Raw genomic sequence first — 19,442 nt, forward strand, 5'->3', positions numbered from 1 at the left:
CACATCAACAATTTCCAAAGCCCAAAAAGGAAATCAGTCGGGTTCTAATGAGGGTTTTTTTAGGTTCAAGATACGGAAGAAGGGTCAAACTACCACCAGGGTCATTAAACTACCCCTGGAAATGACCACAACTCCTACGAAAGCCTTGTTAAATGTGTGTGCTTGGACCCCGAAATGTTTAAGAATGTGACCCATACGCTGTAGCTGTTCATGGCCTCGGTGCTCATCTCCGTCACATTGGCCTTTTAGTAAGAACATTATTTCTGAAAAGACGGACGAAAGGAAGAGTTGAGATACTTCACCTTTGCAACGTTTCTTTCACCTGTCGACGAAGGAAAAGAAAAAAAGTTAAGCGGGTTGTGTTCTGAGCTGTGCCGTGTAAAGAACCCACGCAAGTAACACCACTGAAGATGTGTGTGGGTGTCTGTCTGTCTGTCTGTCTGTCTGTTTTTCTGTCTGTCTGTCTGTCTGTTTTTCTGTCTGTCTGTCTGTCTGTCTGTTTTTCTGTCTGTCTGCCTGTCTGTTTTTCTGTCTGTCTGTCTGTCTGTCTGTCTGTCTGCCTGTCTGTTTTTCTGTCTGTCTGTCTGTCTGTCTGCCTGTCTGTCTGTCTGTCTGTCTGTCTGTCTGTCTGTTTTTCTGTCTGTCTGTCTGTCTGTCTGCTTGTCTGCATGTCTGTCCCAAAAGGTAAAGATGGAGAAAAGAGGTTTGGTGTATTTACTGTCATTCAAGTTTTTCTGTTTTGAATATTCAGATAATAAAAAAAAATACAAGCCCCTTTCACGGAACAGCTCCTCTTTGCGCGCAGAAGCTACCATTTGTATTACTTCATTCATCCTTAGTGACGACAGAAATAAAATAGCAATAAAAATTAAATAAATAAACACAAACTCAAAACAAAAAGTAGTTAAGTAAAGGGAGAAAAAGAAGAAAGAAGGGAAGGGAATGAAGGAAGAAAACGCCAGAAAAAGAAGAACGGGAAAAAGAAAGAAAGGAAAGATGAAATGCATAAAAGGGAAGTGGAATGAAAGGAAATAAAGAAAAAATGAATTAATAACGAATACAAAGGAAATCAGAACGGAGAGAGGGAAGGGACGGAAGAAATAGTAGTAATAATAGATAAAGACAAACAGAAAGGAGAACAATTAGAGAAGAATATGAAAGAATAGAAGAGAACAGAAATGGATAGGAAAGGAAAAGACCGAAGATAAGAGAAGAAAGAACAAGAGAATAATACAAACATAACAAAATATAAATAGATAAATAAATACGAACTTAGAACAAAAACTAAGAAAATAAAACACAAACATTGCATAAAAGACTGAAAACGTAACAGCCACGAATCGAAGAGTTAAGTAACACAAGCTTATAACCAACGTCGCCTTCTAACAAACTCTCACAAAAGCGTTACATTCACGTCTCGAACTCGAACCATTAACGAACTGGCAATAATATTCAAGCTTGTAATTAAACTTGTAACCCAAACTTTAATAGAACAGAAGCATGATAGAAACTCGGGGACGGAAGGCTGTGCTCGAGGTTATGAATATTGCTAGTTTGTTGCAGTGTTCGGAGGAGGAGGAGGAGGAGGAGGAGGCCCGATCTACGAGTACTCTCCAAAACTTCCGCCTCAGTGTTATTCGTTTCTAATTAATGTACACAGCTACCTACTACACCACTCTCCTCCTCCTCCTCCTCCTCCTCCTCCTCCTCTTTCTTCTCGTACTCCTGTTCCGCCTCCTTGTCCCTTTCTCCTCTCATCTTCTTCCTTGTATAATTTTCTCCTCACATTCGTCTTCTCTTTTTTTCTGTTTGTGTTTGTCTTGTTCCCTTTTTTCTCCTCCTCCTCCTCCTTTTCTCCTTTTCCTCCTTGTTTAGCTCTCCAACTTTTCATTATCTGTTTCCTTTTTCTCTACTTTGCATTCTCCTTTTCCTTCCTTTCCTTTCTCCTGTTTCTCCTTTTTCTCTTCGCCCTTTTTTTATCCTTTGTACCTGTCCATTATCATCTTTCTTCCCTCTTTCTTTTATTCCTCTTCCTTTTCTTCCTTTCTTTCCTCTTCTTTTCTCTTCGCCCGTTTCCTCTTCCTTTTCATCGCATACTTCTTCCTTCTTCTCTTTTCTTCTTATTCTCTCTATATTTCCCTTCCCTTTCGTTCTTAGTCTCCTTCCTTTCTTCCTTCACTTCTGCCTTTCTCTCTTCCATTCACCTTCTCTTTCATCATCCGCTCATCCGTCTCCTCATCCAGCTCCCAGAACAAAAAAGAAACATTCCATTAGCAGTGTGTGTGTGTGTGTGTGTGTGTGTGTGTGTGTGTGTGTGTGTGTGTGTGTGTGTGTGTGTAATTTGAGGTCTTCCTAAGCCACCAGAACATACAGGTAATAACACTAATTAAGCTAATCCTAAACTTTTCGAAATTGGATAATCAGCAACTTGTGGACCTTTCCTCTTCCTCCTCCTCCTCCTCTCACTCACTCTCTCACTCACTTTTGTTTCTTTTCGCTATTCCATTTCATTAGTTCCTCCCCCATTATTCAAATTCTTCATTCTCTTATTCATGCCCTCTTGACAAGCCACCCTCAGTCCTCCTCCTCCTCCTCCTCCTCCTCCTCCTCCTCCTCCTCCTCCTCCTCCTCCTCCTCTCGTCCTCCTCCTCTTTTCTTCTTCTGCGTCTCATTCTCTTATTGTCTTTCTTCCTCTGTTTCTTCCTTCTTCCCGTTCTCCTTTATTTTTTGTCTTATTTTATTCATTCATTCCTTATTACCTTCTGTTTTGTCTTTTTTCATGCATTCCATCCTTCCTTCCTTTTTTTCCGTTCCCCTTTTTTTCCTTTTTTTCTTGCTTCATTCCTTCGCTTCTCCCTTCCTTCATTCCTTCCCTCTTTCTTCCTTCTTTAACTCTTCCTTCATTTCTGCGTTCCTTCTTCCAACCTTTCAATCCTCTCTCCCTCCCCTTCATTCTTCATTCATTTATTCATTCATTAATTCATTCATTCAATCCACCTTTCCTTCCTTTCTTCCCTCCTTCATGTCCATGCTTTCCACCCCTTCTGTCATTCTTTATCCTGCAGCTTCCGTTTCATCTCATTCCGCACTCCTCCTCCTCCTCCTCCTCCTCCTCCTCTTTCTTTGCTCTTCCTTCCTCCTCTTCATCTTTCTCCGGGCGGACTCAGAAACAGAATGTCGGCCGCAACCTGTCACGACCACAAAGCCAACGTGTTCAAAAATGCATTCTCCGGCTGCAGTCCACGCCACACACACACATGCGCACTCGTACACACACACAGAGCCAAAGAAAGAGAAAGAGTGTGTGCGTGTATGTAGGTGTGTGTCTATGTGCGTGTGTATGTGTCTGTGTGTATGTGTGTTTCAGCTCCCGTCCCTTCCCCAAGTGTAAGGATTATGTAAATGTTTCGCTTCTACTCCTTTTTTCTACGGTGGTTTTAAGCTGATCAAAGAGTAGCGTGTTAGGACTTAGCTTAGGGACAGTCCTGGATGTGGGATCTGCTGAGGGGACTAACGGCCATCTTGAGGACGGGACTGTACGGGAGAGAACTGAGACGGTTCGAAATGTTCCCACTCACACATTCTTTATTTCTCCAATCCTCCCTTCGTTTCTTATTTCGCTGCCTTCCTTTCATCATTCCTACTTTCAGCCTTCCTTCATTTCTTTCTCCTCTTTCTTCATCCATTCATTCACTCCACTTTTTCTTCCTTCCTTTCTTCTTTCCTTCCTTCTTTCCTTCATTTCCTTGTTTTTCTCCACTCCTGTCTAAGAAAATAGGGTTACAAGATTAGTACGAGAGAGAGAGAGAGAGAGAGAGAAGGGAACAGGTGAGGCTTTATGATTCACGTTTACCTGTCCGAGTTATTCAGGTGGAAGGACGGTCCCCTTAATATTATAGGAAGGAAAGGACGCAGGTGGCTGGCTGTAGAGGCACTTCAGAGGAGGAGGAGGAGGAGGGGGAGGAAGGGGAAGGAGGAAGGGAGAGAGGGGAATTATAAGCGATTAGGGTGACTATGAGAGTTGAAGAGGTTTGGAAAGGCCTATTGAGAATGGAGATGGTTGTTAGGTTCTCTCTCTCTCTCTCTCTCTCTCTCTCTCTCTCTCTCTCTCTCTCTCTCTCTCTCTCTCTCTCTCTCTCTCTCTCTCTCTCTCTCTCTCTCTCTCTCTCTCTCTCTCTCTCTCTCTCTCTCTCTCTCTCTCTCTCTCTCTCTCACCTCACCTGCCCCCCTTTGCAACAAGTGACAACTCTCGGAAAAAATGTTTTATTGTTTGTGACATTCAGGGAAGGAGGAGGAGGAGGAGGCGAAAGGAGAGAGATGTGTAGATGCCCTTCCTTTCGGCTCTTACATCAACTATTTCCAGAGGCCGAGAAGGAGATTAATCGATTCTCATAAGTGCTTTTTTTCACGTCCATGGCACAGAAGCTTTGTCCAACTACCACCAGGGTCATAAAACTACCCATCGAAACGCCCACAAATCCTAGAAAAAACTTGTCAAATGGGTGTTCTTGGGCGTCGAAATGTTTAAATGGCCTCCTTATGTATTTTCTCCTATACCACAGTAACCAACCGTCTCGTATCTCCTTCAGACTTCCTCAACACGAACATCTCAATATATGTATGATCGGTATTCCAAGACGCTTCCACTTCCCACTTCAACTATTTTCAAAGGACGAAAAGAAGATTAAATGGTTTATCATGAGTGTTCTTTCAGGTTCATGGTATAGTAGCTTCGTCAGACTACCACATACAACCACATACACCCAGATATATGCCTTTTTTTCGTCTCTCTCCCACACCACAGTAACTATACCATCCTTGTTTCTTCATCAATACACTCAGATCTATAAGTCTTTCTCCTACGCCACAATAACTACCATCCTTGTTTCTTCATCAATACACTCAGATCTATAAGTCTTTCTCCTACGCCACAATAACTACCATCCTTGTTTCTTCCTCAATGCACTCAGATCTAAAAGTCTTTCTCCTACGCCACAATAACTATCATCCTTGTTTCTTCCATAATACACTCAGATCTATAAGTCTTTCTCTTACGCAACAATAACTATCATCCTTGTTTCTTCCATAATACACTCAGATCTATAAGTCTTTCTCTTACGCAACAATAACTATCATCCTTGTTTCTTCCATAATACACTCAGATCTATAAGTCTTTCTCCTACGCCACAATAACTACCATCCTTGTTTCTTCCTCAATGCACTCAGATCTATAAGTCTTTCTCCTACGCCACAATAACTACCATCCTTGTTTTTTCTTCAATGCACTCAGATCTAAAAGTCTTTCTCCTACGCCACAATAACTAGCATCCTTGTTTTTTCCTCAATGCACTCAGATCTATAAGTCTTTCTCCTACGCCACAATAACTAGCATCCTTGTTTCTTCCTCAATACACTCAGATCTATAAGTCTTTCTCCTACGCAACAATAACTATCATCCTTGTTTCTTCCTCAATACACTCAGATCTATAAGTCTTTCTCCTACGCCACAATAACTATCATCCTTGTTTCTTCCTCAATACACTCAGATCTATAAGTCTTTCTCCTACGCCACAATAACTATCATCCTTGTTTCTTCCTCAGTACACTCAGATCTATAAGTCTTTCTCCTACGCCACAATAACTATCATCCTTGTTTCTTCCTCAATACACTCAGATCAATAAGTCTTTCTCCTACGCCACATTAACTTGCCGTCCCTCAGTCTTCTCCAGAACAATACACTAAGGTCTCTAAGCCTTTCTCCAACAGCACAGTAACCAGCCATCTCTTCTCTCCCGCAGGTTTCCTCAACACCAACGAGAACCCTTACCTCCGCTCCATCACCAACTACGGCCTCATGGACCAGATCGCGGCGCTGCACTGGCTCAGGGAGAACATCGAGGCTTTCGGCGGCGACAAAGACCGCGTGACAGTCTTCGGCCACGGGACTGGAGCCGCCTGCATCAACTTCCTCATGACCTCCAAAGCGGTGCCGCAGAGTAAGTGGGTAGGGGAAGGGGAGGTGTCTGGGGGAAGGGTAGGTGGGTATAGCTGAGTGGATGGTTGCGTGGATGGGTGTACGTGGGTGTTTGGGTGGGTAGGTGTGGGTGTGTTTTTGTGTGTTTAAGAGTTTATTCGACGTTTTGTATTTCGTTTTTCTTTTATTTGTGGACTTTGACTATTTATGTTTTTATTTTATTTGGTTTTATTTTAGTTTCCGTTCCAATGTTTTACTGTTTTTATTTTTTTATGTGGTAACCAATAATATCTACCTACCTGTCTATCTACCTATCCATCTATCTATCTATCTGTATGTGTGTGTGTGTGTGTGTGTGTGTGTGTGTGTGTGTGTAAATATCTATGTAAAGCTTCATCATTTTTTTCTTTTTTTTTTTTTTTACTTATTTGGTTTCACTGTATTATTATTTTTTGGTTACTGGTATTTATTCGAATGTTATTTCTATATTTTCTACTTTTTTTCAATGACGTTTCTTCCTTCACGATCTTATTTCCGTATTTAAGTTCTTCACAAACGTAGGAAAGGAAAAATATGGTGGTTTCTTTTTCTTCTCCTTTTCTTTTTTTTTATTCCGATTCTCTTTTGTTTCTTCTCCCGGCCCCGACACTTTATACTCTCCACTAACTCTCCAGAGCCATTATCTCCTTCCCAGATCTCCACAACCTTCTCTGCACCTTTCCCTTCCTTCCGCACACACTTTTCCAATCTTTTCCTTCCGTTTCCACATTTTCCAGCACTAGGCTCTTTTTTTCACCTTCACCTCGTTTCAGAATACTCACCTTCCTAAGCCTTGTATAATTTTAACATCACACCTTTGCATACCTTTTTTTTACCTTCTTTGTTACCTGTATATACCTTAAGTCACCTTCTATTAGCTTCTATCACCTTCTTATCAATTCTCTAACCTTCCTTCATCTTTCTGTCCATTCTTTCACCTTCTCTCGCTTTCCCTCATTTTCCTTCACCTTCGTATCCTTTCCATACCCTGTTCTTATCTTCCATCATCTTATCACTCGTTCATTTTCCTCCTCATTTATTTATTCCCATTTTCACACCTCCCTTCACCTCCTCATCCCTTCAGGTTATTTATTCATTCCCCTTCTCGGATACTCATTGACCTCATTCATTTATTCATCTTCCACACCTCTCTTCACCTTCTAATACCCTTCCTCCACCTTTCCACACAGCCTTTCACTTACTGCTATTCATTCATTCACTTCCCCTCACATCTCTGCCTATTTTCTTCCATTCTTTTTTCCCTCTATATGACTTTTCACCTTAATCCTTTCCCTCGCCTTCCCTTCCCTTTCGTCACCTTCCTCCACCCTTTCTTTACCTTTCCACACAACCTTTCACTTATTAATCTTCATTCCTTCACTTCCCCTCACATCTCTGCCTATTTTCTTCCATTCTTTCATCCCTCCATATGACTTTTCACCTTAATCCTTTCCCTCGCCTTCCCTTCCCTTTCTTCCACCTTTTCTTCATCTTTCCATTCAACCTCTGACCTTCTTATTAATTTTTTTCATCTTCCCACATTTTTTTTCTTCAATTTCTTATCCTTGCCCTCACCTTCCCTTTTCTTCCTTCGTCTTCATCTTCCTCCTGCACTTTCATCTTTCACGGCCACCCTTTCTCCAGTTTCACACTCACTTTCACACGCACCACGCTTTGCGCACTCGCTTCCCTCGCACTGGTTCTTCACTTCGAGTCAGGAAAAGAGGAGAGCTTCTTCTGGTTCTTCTGCCCCTCTCGACCGCTTCGTTAACCCAGCTGGGGAGGGAACGCACCCTTGGGAAACTTCCTGACGGTGTGGCCAAGTTCGGAGGGCGTCAATTATACTCTTTAGCGAAGGTCTCTGGAAAAGTTATCACGCGGACCGCTGATTTCATTACCCCTCCCCCGGACTCCCTTCCTTCCTCCCTTCGCCCTCAAAGCACGTTATTTTTTTTAGTCTGTGTCGTTCTTTTGTTTGTTTTATTGGATGTGAAGGACGCAGGGAAGGAAATATGGCTGGCAGTGCCCCGTGTATTTGCTTGTGTGTGTGTGTGTGTGTGTGTGTGTGTGTGTGTGTGTGTGTGTGTGTGTGTGTGTGTGTGTGTGTGTGTGTGTGTGTGTGTTTCCTGTAATCATTATTCTCGTATTTCATTATTACGTTTGTTTTGTTGATACTGTTGCCAAGAATAGTATAGAAAAGAGAGAAAGGCGATAATGATGATAAATAGTAATAGAAAATAATAATAATAATAATAATAATAATAATAATAATAATAATAATAATAATAATAATAATAATAATAATAATAATAATAATAATAATAATAATAATAATAATCATCACGAGAGCCCAGGTAGGGTAAGGTTAGAGGTGGAGGCAGGTAAGGTGAGAGTTAAAAGTAGTTAATGCAGGTAAGGTAAGGTAGGTAAGGTAAGGTAAGGTAGGTGAGAGGTGGAGGCAGGTAAGGTAAGGTAGGTGAGAGGTGGAGGCAGGTAAGGTAAGGTAGGTGAGAGGTGGAGGCAGGTAAGGTAGGTGAGAGGTGGAGGCAGGTAAGGTAAGGTGGAGGCAGGTGGAGGCAGGTGGGTAAAGGGTGAGAGGTGGAGGCAGGTAAGGTAAGGTAGGTGAGAGGTGGAGGCAGGTAAGGTAAGGTAGGTGAGAGGTGGAGGCAGGTAAGAGAAGGTAGGTGAGAGGTGGAGGCAGGTAAGGTGAGGTAGGTGAGAGGTGGAGGCAGGTAAGGTGAGGTAGGTGAGAGGTGGAGGCAGGTAAGGTGAGGTAGGTGAGAGGTGGAGGCAGGTAAGGTGAGGTAGGTGAGAGGTGGAGGCAGGTAAGGTGAGGTAGGTGAGGAAGAGGGTCGACTAAGCTTCCTAAAGGGATTCATTACTCGCTCCCTCTCTCGCATCTAAGCCTTAACGCGCCTCCTAAAAATATGCCAACCACATCCTCTCCAATTTAGACTAAGAAGGGAAGAGGGAGATGAGACGGCGGTGGGGGGTGGGAGGAGGAGGAGGAGGAAGAGGAGGGGAGGGTGATAAGTAGATAGGAAGGGTAAGAGAGCAAAGGGTGATGAAAAGCCGGTGGTGAGGTAAGAGTAACAGAAAAAGGAGAAAAGGAAGGAAAAGGATAAAGAGGAAAATGAATGAAATGTTTGAGACGAAAAATGTTCAAGTTATATTTTTTTTTTTGTGTGTGTGTGTGTGAGGTAAAAGTAACAGGAAAAGGAGAAAAGGAAGGAGAAGAAAAGGATAAAGTGGAAAATATACGAAATGTTCGAGACGGAAAATGTTCACGTTATATATATATTTTTTTGTGTGTGTGTGGGGGGGGGGGGAGTGATATTTACCCCTCGAGATGGATATTTATTATTATTATCATTATTTCTTACTACTATTTTTGTCAGTATCATCATTATCATCAACATTATCGCTGTCCTTTATTTCCTCTACTATTCTAGGCAACAGTATCAACAAAACGAATGGAATAATGAAATACGAGATAAATAACACACACACACACACACACACACACACACACACACACACACACACACACACACCACATAATATAGCCACCCCTTTCCCTCCCTCCCTCCCTCTCTCATCTCCATCTGTTTTGACCGTCGCCGCAAGAGGGTGGAGGAAGGCGGTTTAATACCCTTAATTAAGTATATCAGCAGGTAGCGTCGGCAGGTGGCGTCAACAGGTAGTTAAGAGCCGCTGTGACGCCGCGCTGAGTCCCTCCACAGGTGTGACAGCGAAGCCGCGTCAACCTGAGCTTTCCCTTTCGTTGGGCGAAGGAATGATTTAGGCGAAGAAAATTTGGTTGGAAAATTTTGAAGAAGTCGAAGGAGAAGGAGAAATAGACGAGAAAGGAGGAGGAGAAGAAGAAGAAGAAGAAGAAGAAGAAGAAGAAGAAGAAGAAGAAGAAGAAGAAGAAGAAGAAAGAAAAAGAAGATGAAAAATAAAAAGAAGAAGAAAAATAAAAAGAAGAAGAAGAAATAAAAAAATAGAAGCAATAGATGAAGAAGCAAAATAACAACAGCAAGAACAAGAAAAAGATCATTAAAAAGGAGGAGGAGAGAGAGAATTAAAAGGGGAACGAGAAGAAAGAAAAGGAGGAAAAGAACAAGAGCAAGACCAGTAGGAAGAGAAGGAGAAGAATGAAGAATAATAAAAAGAAAACACAGAAGAAAAGGAATAAAAAAGACATAATTAATAATATCCATAACGATGAAATTAAGACTTTCCGATTCCATTTTCAGAAACGGAGTTCGAGAATATTCTGGAAACCCTCACACAAAAAAAAAATATTAATGATCTTTTATGAAGGTGTAAATGTGTGATGAAGTCATTCCTCCATCATGAAAGGACACGAAGCCACGAGAAAGGAAGGAAAAAAAAAACAAGGAAAATAACAAATGGAGGAAGACAGGAAAGGGTAGCTCCGAGACAGACACTTACGTCAGTCTTCGTGTTAGGCTTTTTTTGTTTTGTTTTCTCAGACGCTTCCATCTCATATTAATAAATTCCAAAGGCTTCAAAAGAGGATTAGTAGGGTTCAAATGAGTGGGGTTTTTTTTTACTTTCATGGTTCAGAAGCATTGACAAACTACCACCAAGGTCACGTTCTTATTTTTGCTCATCTTCTTCGTCTTCCATTTCCTCTTCTTCTTCCTCGTCTTCATCGTCTACTTTTTTTCTTCTTCTTTTCCTCTTTTTTCTTCTTTGTCTTTACTTCTTCTATTACATCTTCCATTTCTTTCTTTTTTTCTTCTTTTCCTCTTTTTTTTCTTCTTTGTCTTTACTTTTTTTCTTTTTCTTCCATTACTTCTTCCTTCTCTTTTCCCTTTTATTTTTTTTCATCTTCGACACCTTCACCCTTTTCCAACTGAACATTCCTACCACTCCTACTAAAGCCTTGTCAAATGTGTGTGTCTGGGCGCCGAAATGGTTAAGAAGCCTTTTTATTTCTCTGGTTGCAACACTGAATACTAACTTGTCACCGCGGCTCTCCATCCCACACACATACCTTTGCTGTCTTCAAATACAACACACATACCTGACTTTTCCACGCACACCTGTACAGTAAAAACATTGACAGCTTGACGAATAGAGAAAACTTAATGAAATCGAAAAAGAGAGAGAGGTATGAAAGTAAAAGGTGACCAATTCGAAAATACCTGAGAATTTCACCTTTCTCTTTGTCTTTATCTATCTATCTATCCACCTGAATAACTACCTTTCTATCAATCTATCTGTCTATTTACCTTTTACACATCAATCTCAAAGCGTCATTGGCAGTCACTTCTTCAGGGAGGAACGAGAAAATTTTATGTACCGACGGAAAAAAGAGGAGAAGGAGGAGGAGGAGGTCGGTAAAAGGTATATATGGGTTTGCTGCTCTGAGTGGCAGTGAGTGACAGAAACAGGACGAAACGGCGCGATGAAAAATACTGTGTGGCGGAGTGGAAGTATTGGTGTGTGTGTGTGTGTGTGTGTGTGTGTGTGTGTGTGTGTGTGTGTCAGCATTCTCTCTCTTTCCTACTAATCTATCACCACACATTCATTTCTTATCATTATATTTCACAGTTACACATCCTCAAGTCTCTACATTCTTCATCATTTCTCAGGGCTCTATACGGGAATGTTTCATAGGCTTTCATCACTTACAAGTTTATTTATCTGTATTTCAAGATGACGAATGTTTCATCAAGTCTATATACTCGTTATCACTACAGATCAGTACACGAGAATCTTTCATATTCTTCCTCTGTCAATTAGTTACCCTCACGACTTGAAAATCTACCTTGGATGCATGTACCGTATCGACACTCACGGATAAGACTGCTATGTTCATCCACCATTTAATTAGGAAGAGGAGGAGGCGGAGGAGGAGGAGAAATAAGGATGAATAAGGAACAAGGAGAGCCCGGGTAAAAGTGTCCAAGAGAATTAAAGTTGGGTGGAGCGTATTGAAGAGAAAACAAAACAAAATAGTAGGAAATAAAAGATGAGAAGGAGTAGGATGAAAACGTCGGTATCCTGAATAACAAAACCATGAAACCCTTATAGTAAAGAGGTGATATAGATCGGAGTGGAGCGTATACTGAGGAGAAAATAAATCATAAAAAGAATAAGAAAAGAAAGAGAAGTAGAAGTAGAAGGACGAGGATGGAAATATATCCCTAAATAAGAAAAGCATGGAAGGTGTAGTAAAGAGGTGAAGTACAGGGAAGTGGAAAAGAAAGTAGAGGAGAGAACGAATAAGAAAATCATGAATAAGAGAAGAAAAACATGAAGGCTGTAGTAAAGAGGGAAAGCAAAGCGAAGCGGAAAAGAAAAAGCATGAGGAGGATGGAAATGCAGTGAATAAGAAAATAATGATTACAAAAAACTCATGAAAACAAAAGTTAAGAGATGGAGCAAAGCGAAGCGGAGCGAAAACTGAAGGGAAAATAAGTGGAAAAATAAAGGTGGAAAAGAAAGATGAGGAAAAGGACTAAGATGGCAATATAATAAAAATAATAAAAGCATAAAAGTGTAATAGTAAGGAGATGAAGCAAAGGATAGCAAAATGAAGCATACACTGAACGGAAAATCATACGAAAAAATAATAGGAAAGAAAAAATGAGAAGGATGAAAATAAACCACTGAATAAGAAAAGCATAGAAGTTTAATAGTAAAGAAATGAAGCAAAGGATAGCAAAATGAAGCATACACTGAACGGAAAATTATACGAAAAAATAATAGGGAAGAAAAAATGAGAAGAATGAAAATAAACCACTGAATAAGAAAAGCATAGAAGTTTAATAGTAAAGAAATAAAGCAAAGGATAGCAAAATGAAGCATACACTGAACGGAAAATCATACGAAAAAATAGTAAGGAAAGAAAAATGAGAAGGATGAAAATAAACCACTGAATAAGAAAAGCATAGAAGTTTAATAGTAAAGAAATGAAGCAAAAGGATAGCAAAATGAAGCATATACTGAACGGAAAATTATACGAAAAAATAGCAGGAAAGAAAAACGAGAAGGATGAAACTAAATCCAAGAAAAGCATAAAAGTGTAATAGTAAGGAAGTAAAGCAAAGCGGAACATACAGAGTAGATAACATCATAGGAGTGGAAAAGGAACATAAGAACGAGAAAAAAAAATATGAAAACGTTTCCCTGCATAACGAAATCCTGGACGCTGTAGTGAAGAGATGAAACACAGCGAAGTGAAGCGTATACTGAAGGGAAAATGATACGAAGGAAAATAGAAGTAGGAGGAGGAGGTCTTCCGAGTAAGGGCCTCCCATCGTAACGAGCCTCACCTCCCCTCCTGCACGTCCGGGATCAATGTTGTTTTTTCAGGGGTCGCCGTGCACGCCCCAGTAAAGACATCATTAGGTTACTGGGCAGCCTCTCACCCCCCTAACCCTCCAATCACCCCACCCCACCCCGCTCCCCGAGGCGTTCTAAGAGCCAATGAAAAACAATGTAATATTTGGAGAGTCCTGCGCGGGGGGTCGTTTCAAGGCGCATGGATTTTGTGATCACCGAAGCGTGGTCGCATTTGTTGCTAATTACCTCCAATTAGCGAACATTTACCTGGCCGGTGAGACGAGGGTTTGGACACGCGGGGGTCGTCTGGCCGTGCCCCGCCTCCTAACGCCCTAATAGTCCTACTCCTCTTCCTCCTCCTGCTACTCCTTCTCCTCCTCCTCCTCCTCCTCCTCCTCCTCCTCCTCCTCTTCTTCGTTATCCGCCTCCTTGTGTCTTAGGACTGTGTGGGGGCTTTTGTAGATAGTGTTGGTGGTTGTGTTCATCATCGTTCATCTCACCCTTTCCGTCTCCTTTCTCTCTCTCTCTCTCTCTCTCTCTCTCTCTCTCTCTCTCTCTCTCTCTCTCTCTCTCTCTCTCTCTTTTTTTTACTGCCGTTTTCATACCCTCGTCTTCTCGTTTTCGTCCTCCTCCGGGTCATTCGCCACTGGAACAATCTTCCCTCAGAAGTAGTAAATGCGAATACCATCAACTCCTTCAGATATCGAATCGACCGTCATTTCGTTGCGTCAGGAGTAAAATGAATACCGAGGTGCTTTCATCTGCTCCCCAGGCCCCAAGTGGCTGTCGAGCAGATTAATTCATCAAAGCGGGCAACCTCGTAATGAGCCAATAGCCTTTCTGTTGCCTGCATTTCCATGTTTCAACCTCATCCTCATCCTCATCCTCCTCCTCTTCCTCCTCCTCCTCCTCCGCCTCGCCGTCTCTCTCCCCCACCCGAAAAAAGCAGCTGCCATTAAGCCTCTTTTCGGATTAAGTTTGGTTTTTAATTAAAATATTGTAACATTAATTTGAGTCCACGGCAGGTTAAACAATTACACTGAGCCTTTTACGCGCCACGCTTTAAGGGAACTACACTATTTGTATCATGTGGTGGACGCGGATAAAAGAGAGTCACGTGATGGGGAGAGGATCGAGAATTAAATAAAAAAGACGACGTGTATAATTGTGTAAGTGTATAATTCACGATTCATGATGTATAGCGAGATCTTTGTTGTTTTTAATTTGCCCTTCAGCTGTTTCCTTTACTGTAAAAAAAATAATAAGCGGATAATTGTATAAGTGTATATTTCACGACTGATGATGTATGATGTTTTTTGCTGCTGTTGTTTTTTATTCGCGGGCTATTTTTTTTTCTTTATTTTACCTTTGAGATGCTTCCTTACTGTAAAAAAAAAAAAGTATAATTCACTATTCAGTATTTTTTTTTATTGTTTTAATTTCACCTTTGAGCTACTTCCTTTACTGTAAAAGAAAAAATAAGGATATAATTCGGGCCACTCATAACCAACGCACACCAACGAAGACAAAACACCTGTGAAAAAAAAATACACAAACTCGAAATAACATCAATAACAGCAGCACATCACAAAGCACTCAACCGCTGCCCCAAAAAACGTGAATCACCTGAACTGAACCAACTGCTCAATAACAAACGAACGCATAAATTTATATGGATCCAAAATACCTGCTAAATCTATAAATCAGCCTTTCCATACACCTTTTCACGTCTATCGCTTATCCGAAACTAACTGTAGCCAACCTTTTCAATCCTTTTTATAAACGTGTGACCAACGAAACTACTCCTGCCTTTCCACCCCATAGAAACCAAGAGCCAATCATAAAACCATTTCGAACCGTTTTGAATCCTGTAAACCTTTTCAAACTCGTAAGTTGCGAGAAAAATCTTTTGTATGTGGACTTTTGTGGATTTTTGCTTTTTTTTTTTTTTTTGGTCATGTTACCAAAAAACTATCTAAATTCACCTTTCTACCTTTGCGAAACCACAAGCCAGTCATAACCTACCATTTCAAACCTTTAAAAATACAAAACTTTTCCAAACCATTTAAGTTGAAACAAGAATCGTGTTCATATGGACTTTTGTGGAGCCTATTCAGCCAAATAATAAAAAAATAACTATCAAAGGTCAGCATCTCACCTCTTCGAAACCACAAGCCAGTCATAACCTACCCTGTATCAAAATTCAAAAACTTTTCCAAAACATTTAAGGTGAAACTAGAATTGTGTTTATGTGGACTTTTGTGGAGCCTTTTCTGACAAATAATACTAAAAATATCTATCAAAGCTCAACATCCCACCTCTTCGAAACCACAAGCCAGTCATAACCTGACATCTATCAAAATTCAGAAACTTTTCCAAACCATTTAAGATGAAACAAGAATCGTGTTTATGTGGACTTTTGTGGAGCCTTTTCTGCCAAATAATACTAAAAATATCTATCAAAGTTCAACATCCTACCTCTTCGAAACCGCAACCCAGTCATAAATTAACCTCTATCAAAATTCAAAAACTTTCCAAGCTCGTATGTCACTACAAAACTCTAACCTCACCGAAGATCATGCTTATATGCAATTTTCCCCCTTCACCGCCACCGCCACCACCACCTCACGCCGCCGCTTCTCCGCAGGTCCCGGCTTGTTCCATCGCGCCATCCTGATGAGTGGGTCCTCCCTGGCGCCGTGGTCCCTCGTCAGCAACCCCAGCAGGTACACGCGGCAGCTGGCCCTTGAGGTGAACTGCTCCCACACGGCTCTCGGCGAGGAGCTCAAAAAGTGTCTGCGCACCAAGTCCCTTCACGTGATCATGCAGGCCCAGGTGGAGGTGAGTGAGGGGGGGACAGATGAAGGCGTGGAGGCCGAAAAAGGAAGAAAAGGGTCAAGTTTGAGTGAGAGGGAGAGGTGAAGGGGGGAAAGAGGTAAGGGAGGGAAAGGATGAAGGGGGAAAGGGAAGGAAAGGTAAGTTTATGTGAGTGAAGGGGGAAGGTGAAAGGAAAGGAAAAGGTTAAGTTTAATAATGGGGGAGGGGATAAAGGTGAAGGGGGAAGGGAGGAAAGAACAGGGTTAGAGGGGGAAATGGAGAGGGAGAGGGGGGAGAAAGGGGAAAGAAAGGGAGCTTGTTTGAGTGAAGGGGGAGGGGTAAGGGACGGAAAGGGTTCAGTTCGTTTGTTTGTTTGTTTCTCTCTCTCTCTCTCTCTCTCTCTCTCTCTCTCTCTCTCTCTCTCTCTCTCTCTCTCTCTCTCTCTCTCTCTCACTCACTAATGTCCTTAACTGTATTCGCTCAAAGTTTGCATGTCTTCGTCTTTTAATGGTTTACAAGTCCCCCGACGCCGTTTTCTCAAGTTGGGGAGTTTTATGTGGTATTGAATTTTTAGTTTTTGAAGTTTTGCGCGGTGTTTATCGTTTTTTGCATCGGTGTTAATCTCTGTGTGGCTGACGAACTTATACACACACACACACACACACACACACACACACACACACACACACACACACGTCGATTGCTCTAAGTGTAGGGGAATGTTGTGATTTGCTTTCTGTTAAGGAACAATGTTTTATTTCGGGTTTTTTTTTTTTATTCTTTCCATTCGTGTTTTCATTTCGTGGTTCTCAGTTCCTTAAGCTCTTAGTAATGACTTTTCCAAACACTCATTCACATATTTTTTTTTTGCTTCGTTTTTTGCAGTGTTTTCTCGTTTTTATTCGTTTGTTTTTATTATTTATCTTTCTTTCTATTCGTAGTTTCATTTCGTGATTCTCAGTTGCTTAATTTCTTGCTAACATCCTATCCAAACCTTCATTCACATATCTTCTTCATTTTTTGTTTAATTTTCTGTTTATCGTTTTCATTTGTGTTTTTTTTATCATCCCTTCCATTCTTTCCATTCGTAGTTTCATTTCGTGGTTCTCAGTTTCCTAAATCTCTTACAAACAACCACACCACACCCTCATTCATATATCCTCTTATTATTATTTTGTTTTACGTTTAGACGCAGTGTTTTTTCTCGTTTTCATTACTGTTTTTCTTATTTCTTTCATTCTTTTCATCTGCGTTTTAATTTTGTGGTTCTCAGTTCCTCAATCTTTCACAAACAACCATACCAAACCCTCATTCATATATCCTCTTATTATTATTTTATTTCATGTTTAGGCGCAGTGTTTTTTTCTCGTTTTCATTACTCTTTTTCTTATTTCTTTCATTCTCTTCATCTGCGTTTTCATTTTGTGGTTCTCAGTTCCTCAATCTTTCACAACCAACCATACCAAACCCTCATTCATATATCCTCTTCCTTTTTTTGTTTCGTTTTCTATTTAAGAGGGTTTTCATTGGTGTTTTATTATTCCTTGCATTATTTCCATTCGTAGTTTAATTTCGTGGTTCTCAGTTTCCTAATCTCTTACAAACAACCAAACCAAACCCTCATTCATATATCCTCTTCTTTTTATTTTGTTTTCTGTTTAGCTGCAGTGTTTTCTCTCGTTCTCATTAGTGTTTTTATTAGTCCTTCCATTCTCTCTCTCTCTCTCTCTCTCTCTCTCTCTCTCTCTCTCTCTCTCTCTCTCTCTCTCTCTCTCTCTCTCTCTCTCTCTCTCTCTCTCTCTCTCTCTCTCTCTCTCTCTCTCTCTCTCTCTCTCTCTCTCTCTCTCTCTCTCTCTCTCTCTCTCTCTCTCTCTCTCTCTCTCTCTCTCTCTCTCTCTGTGGTTTCATTTCCTGGTTTTCCGTTACCTAATCTCTTACCAACAACCAAACAAAACACACTATCACATTTCCTCCTTTCTTCAGTTACTTTGTCTCTTTGTGTCTCCTGCAAGAGTTGTTTTCCAGGTAGCGTTGTTTCCAGGTACACAGGTGAAGCTCTCTACCTGTCCGTGCTCCCCAAAGGCCGCGTTGACCTCACAAGCCCCTTAGATGTCGCTGTGAAAGGTTGTTATTCCTTTTAAGCGTATCTCTGGTGGATATGGGTATTCTTCTCCTCCTTTCCCCCTCCTCCTCCTCCTCCTCCTCCTCCTCCTCCTCCTCTTCCTCCTTTCCCTTGATAGTAACTCAGTATAATGGTGCTCTGTGTTCTGCCACTGGGCCTCCTCCTTCTCCTCCTCCTCCTCCTCATTGTTCTTTTCACATCGCATCTCCCTTCTATCCTAACTCTCTAAGCCTTTCAGTATCATTCGCTCCCTCGTCTTTGTTGTTGTTCATTTGTATCGCTCCTCAATGTCTGTCTCCACCTCCTCTTCATCTTCATCCTCCTCATCTTTTTCATCCTCTTCCTCGTCTTGCGTCTCCGTATTTTCCTCTTCCTATTCCTCTTTCCGCTTGTCTTGCTCTTCTTCCTCCACTTCCTCATTCTACTCCTTATTCTACTACTACTACTACTACTACTACAACTACTGAAATGTCGGTCCTGCCTGAATGTTCTAAAGCGTATAAGTCGTTGTTAAGCTTTACTCATTCTTTGCTACAACAAGCTTAGGAAGTGACTTATTTATCTAATCATTAAGCTTCCTGCCTCCCCTCCTTCCCGACTAGTTACACACACACACACACACACACACACACACACACACAAGAAGGTGATCAACCCTCCCCCTTTTCCAGCCAACTAGTGGGAACCCGCGAGCATTAACCGAAAATTTGTGGCAGATTGGTTATCGATCACGCGAAATTGGATTGGCTGGGAAATAAGTACCGCCGCCCAGCCACCCAGCCAGCCAGGGAAGGAGGGAAAAAATATTGGTGTACATTATTTTTATTCACCGTGTATGTATGTGAGTGTGTGTGTTTTTGTTTTGTTGTTGTTGTGTTTGATGTACTTTTTACGTTCGTGTACCTGCAGATATCGCATTCTTAGTGGTAGTAGTAGTAGTAGTAGTAGTAGTAGTAATATTATTTTCTCTATTTTTTCATCCGCCTCTATACTTTTTAATCCCACTGGTTTTATATGTAGTGTTTTCCGCTAATCCCTCGTGTCTCGTTGTGTTTATTTAGAACCGTTTCGCATTTTTTTTCACATAATCCCTTCAACACACACACACACACACACACACACACACACACACACACACACACAAACAAACAAACAAACACACACAC

General features: G+C 41.2%; 1 protein-coding gene across 1 annotated transcript in view; it reads left to right on the forward strand.

Annotated features, from left to right (window-relative positions):
* Positions 1-19,442, forward strand: part of LOC127008630 (neuroligin-2-like) — an 80,480-nt gene that overhangs the window by 43,902 nt on the left and 17,136 nt on the right. The window contains exons 2-3 of the mRNA XM_050880908.1: positions 5,800-5,997; positions 15,985-16,178. Of these exons, the coding sequence (XP_050736865.1) occupies positions 5,800-5,997; positions 15,985-16,178 (392 nt within the window). The remainder of the gene's footprint in view (positions 1-5,799; positions 5,998-15,984; positions 16,179-19,442) is intronic.

The sequence above is a fragment of the Eriocheir sinensis genome, chromosome 38 (genome assembly GCF_024679095.1).
Source record: "Eriocheir sinensis breed Jianghai 21 chromosome 38, ASM2467909v1, whole genome shotgun sequence".
In the NCBI taxonomy this organism is placed as follows: domain Eukaryota; kingdom Metazoa; phylum Arthropoda; class Malacostraca; order Decapoda; family Varunidae; genus Eriocheir; species Eriocheir sinensis.